Genomic DNA, 3,490 nt, shown 5'->3' with positions numbered 1-3,490 from the left:
CTACTACTACTACTACTACTACTACTACTACTACTACTACTACTACTACTACTACTACTACTACTACTACTACTACTACTACTACTACTACTACTACTACTACTACCACTACTACTACTACTACTAGTAGTACATGCAGCATAGTATACATCCAACTAGAATAGAAGTGACCATCCCTTTCACAATATAGACTATCGTGATGAGGAGTATCACAACGAACTCGCTACGAGTGAGGACCTGTCGAGGATCCCACGCCCCTTCTAATATATATCTGAACAGGAAAATAATTACCGCGCGCCACGAAATTATCCTGATCGAAAACTCAACATCTGGAATTTCATGACCTCATTTTCTCAATTTGGGAGTGTGAGGACCCGAAGCCCGAACTCCCTCCGGATCTCCTCTTGAGCCACAGGTTCACATATCATGTTCGATCACACTAACTATGCCACGGTTATGGCTGGAAGCATCTCGATCTCACAGCCGATGCTTCGATCGATAACATCACACTCTCACTTGCTTTCTAACGGAACCCCCTACCAGGATTCGAACCCGGGACCTTCCGGTACCTACCCGAACGCCAGATGGAGCAGCATCCCAGCCGCCCATGGCTTGGGGATAAATTCCAACACCGTCCCTCCACATACCAACCACACGGCTGAGGTCAACATAGAAAACACCAGTGAGAGTCGAGAGGCACCTCCTCCTGAAATAACCGAGAATCTTTAGCTTGACCACATAAGATACAAATTAGGTCCGATCACCTGCATCTTCATTCAATCGTGTTGGTGATAAACTCATATAACAAACTCCTCCCCCCGATGCACCGCATGCCAAATTGGTCACTCCAGCTCGGACAAGCTCGGACCTCATATTCAACTCCCCCTCGTTAGTACAGGTCTCAATGGGAACCTGATGATAGAGAAAATATGCACATGGTGCACAACTACATGTGTGGGCGATATTTACGGAGGAAAATTCAGGAAATTTTCATTGGTTTTTTTACAACTTCTATAATTAGCTGAGGAAAGCGATTACATATATTCCTACTCCAACACTGTATAGGAAACTCTTCTGAGCTCAGCAGGTGAGGAAAGCGATTACATATATTCCTACTCCAACACTGTATAGGAAACTCTTCTGAGCTCAGCAGGTGAGGAAAGCGATTACATATATTCCTACTACTCCAACACTGTATAGGAAACTCTTCTAAGCTCAGCAGGTGAGGAAAGCGATTACATATATTCCTACTACTCCAACACTGTATAGGAAACTCTTCTGAGCTCAGCAGGTGAGGAAAGCGATTACATATATTCCTACTCCAACACTGTATAGGAAACTCTTCTGAGCTCAGCAGGTGAGGAAAGCGATTACATATATTCCTACTCCAACACTGTATAGGAAACTCCTGAGCTCAGCAGGTGAGGAAAGCGATTACATATATTCCTACTCCAACACTGTATAGGAAACTCTTCTGAGCTCAGCAGGTGAGGAAAGCGATTACGTATATTCCTACTCCAACACTGTATAGGCCTACAGAATATTTCTCTCAACTTACCACCGTCCCTGCAGCAAGATCAACCCAAAGTACCACAATCATCGACGCGAGTATCTAAGGTTCCCCACAAGAAGATTCAAAATAGGCCCAAAACATGACACCATTACACTCCAAACCTTAGCCGTCACCAACGACCACACCTCAGCCAACGGATGCGCCATGTAGTTCGACGGAAGATTCAAAACAGGTCCGATAGCTACCGAATCAAACAGCCATCCCTGAGTACCAATATAGGGATAATCAAATCTTGCAATCTTACCTCCTCTCGAGCTTCCTCAACGCTCATACCACACGCTGCCAGGCAAACGTAAACAACAGCAATCTCCGCTGAGTAAAAAATAAAATGCCGCATACCGTAATTTTGGACATTCCAAATATTTCTCGAGAAAAATACCATCCGGAAAATCGCGCGAAAAAGTCCGAACCCGCGATCCTTACAAATATTTGAGATCGAAAACCAAATCGATCACGTGATCGATTTGGTTTGCCCTCCCACCTTACTCAGCAGCAACCCCGGAAGCGCCAAATAGTGTCGTAAATATCGCGACCCAAATCGGTTTAATAATCCAAAACCGATTGACGTCAGACACTGGGCAAAAGCTATCCTGAAAAAAAAATTTTTTCCGGAAAAAAATTTCCACTCGGGAAAAAACTCATACCTGTTGGTCCAACAAGCTTGTAATATATCCTCTCCAACAACCACCTTCAAGGAGCTCTCAATCATAGCCAAACCCACAGCGACAAAGAAACCGTAAATTACAGGCTGAAAAAAATAATAATAATTTCGTGGCGCGCGGTAAAATTTTCCGGGAAATTGTGATCCATTCTGAAATTAATTTTCAGCAATATACCACGATACCATCAAAGGGAATAATTTCGTAGCGCGCGGTAAAATTTTCCGGGAAATTGTGATCAATGGTCATAATGATTTTACTGAGAACCATTCAAAGGAAGAAATAATTTCGTGGCGCGCGGTAAAATTTTTCGGAACTATTACCTGGGGAAAAGCCGTTTTAAACGTTTCGAGATACTCCCTTTTGCAAACCATCACCACAAGTAGCAAAGACAAACCAAATCTGACCAAATTCCATATAATCGTCCTGCAGAAAGTGCGCGAAAAATTCCGTACAAGACAGAGCTCAACATGAAGGAAAGCAGGGCGCTTTGGACGGCCAGGGAAGTAGTAGGAGCTTCGCCCATGTTAGATATAATACAGGTAATCAACGCCGCTTGGAAGGGGGTCTGCGAGAGAATCTTAGGTTCGATACTCAAAGATACGGATCATGTCAACAAATTGGTATCAATCGCGAACTAATTGGAGAAATTTTCGGAAAGATTCAATGAAAAATTCGAAAAAAATCAAAAAATAATTCCCTTATTTGAGACGGTAATTTTATACCAAAAATTGGACCCAAATCAATTTCTTTCCCGAAATCCTCCCTTTTTCCGACATTTCTACTTTTGGATAATTTAATCTCTGCCAACATACCATCACGAAAAGCCAAAAATTTAGTAAAATTTCCGTAAAAATTTCCGTAAAAATTTCACCCGTTCTGTTTGTGAGGGGACGCAATACTCCATCTCAAAAACGAGATATTCACAATATGAAGTGAATTGAAATCACTTCACGAATTGAGTCGCAAAAATCCCGCAAAATTTCGCGTAAAACAGCGACAGCGTTTTAGGTTTTCACTAGTGTTTTTCATATCACGGGTGAAACTCCAATGATCAAAATTTCGCTTTCCGAAAATTTTCATTTATTTTTTTTTGCCATTTTTCCCCCTTATTACAGCAGTTGAGCTCGGGCAGGATATGCATCCTTTTACGGAGTGGTTCATATAACAGAGTTGAGCTACTATACCAGAAATCAGTAACGACTGGAGACATACCGCAATATGGGGAGATAAGACGGGACCGTTGAAGTACCTGAGA

General features: G+C 42.4%; 2 protein-coding genes across 2 annotated transcripts in view; both read right to left on the bottom strand.

Moving 5' to 3' along the window:
* The window catches only part of Pmar_PMAR000621 (phosphotyrosyl phosphatase activator, putative), a gene marked incomplete at both ends in the record, with an annotated part of 6,997 nt that extends 4,391 nt beyond the window's left edge, over nucleotides 1-2,606 (bottom strand). Inside the window, 7 exons of the mRNA XM_002766485.1 lie at nucleotides 214-271; nucleotides 574-658; nucleotides 765-912; nucleotides 1,818-1,885; nucleotides 2,060-2,163; nucleotides 2,218-2,321; nucleotides 2,556-2,606. Of these exons, the coding sequence (XP_002766531.1) occupies nucleotides 214-271; nucleotides 574-658; nucleotides 765-912; nucleotides 1,818-1,885; nucleotides 2,060-2,163; nucleotides 2,218-2,321; nucleotides 2,556-2,606 (618 nt within the window). The remainder of the gene's footprint in view (nucleotides 1-213; nucleotides 272-573; nucleotides 659-764; nucleotides 913-1,817; nucleotides 1,886-2,059; nucleotides 2,164-2,217; nucleotides 2,322-2,555) is intronic.
* Nucleotides 2,607-3,425: 819 nt separating this feature from the next.
* Pmar_PMAR000620 (hypothetical protein) lies at nucleotides 3,426-3,490 on the bottom strand (the record flags this gene model as incomplete). Its single annotated transcript, XM_002766484.1, has 1 exon — nucleotides 3,426-3,490. A coding segment is annotated over one exon (65 nt), but the record flags the coding sequence as incomplete, so codon positions are not given.

Source organism: Perkinsus marinus, assembly GCF_000006405.1.
Source record: "Perkinsus marinus ATCC 50983 genomic scaffold scf_1104296972806, whole genome shotgun sequence".
NCBI lineage: Eukaryota > Perkinsozoa > Perkinsida > Perkinsidae > Perkinsus > Perkinsus marinus.
Note: the sequence above shows the minus strand (reverse complement) of the source record. Positions and strands in the feature narration are given on the sequence as shown.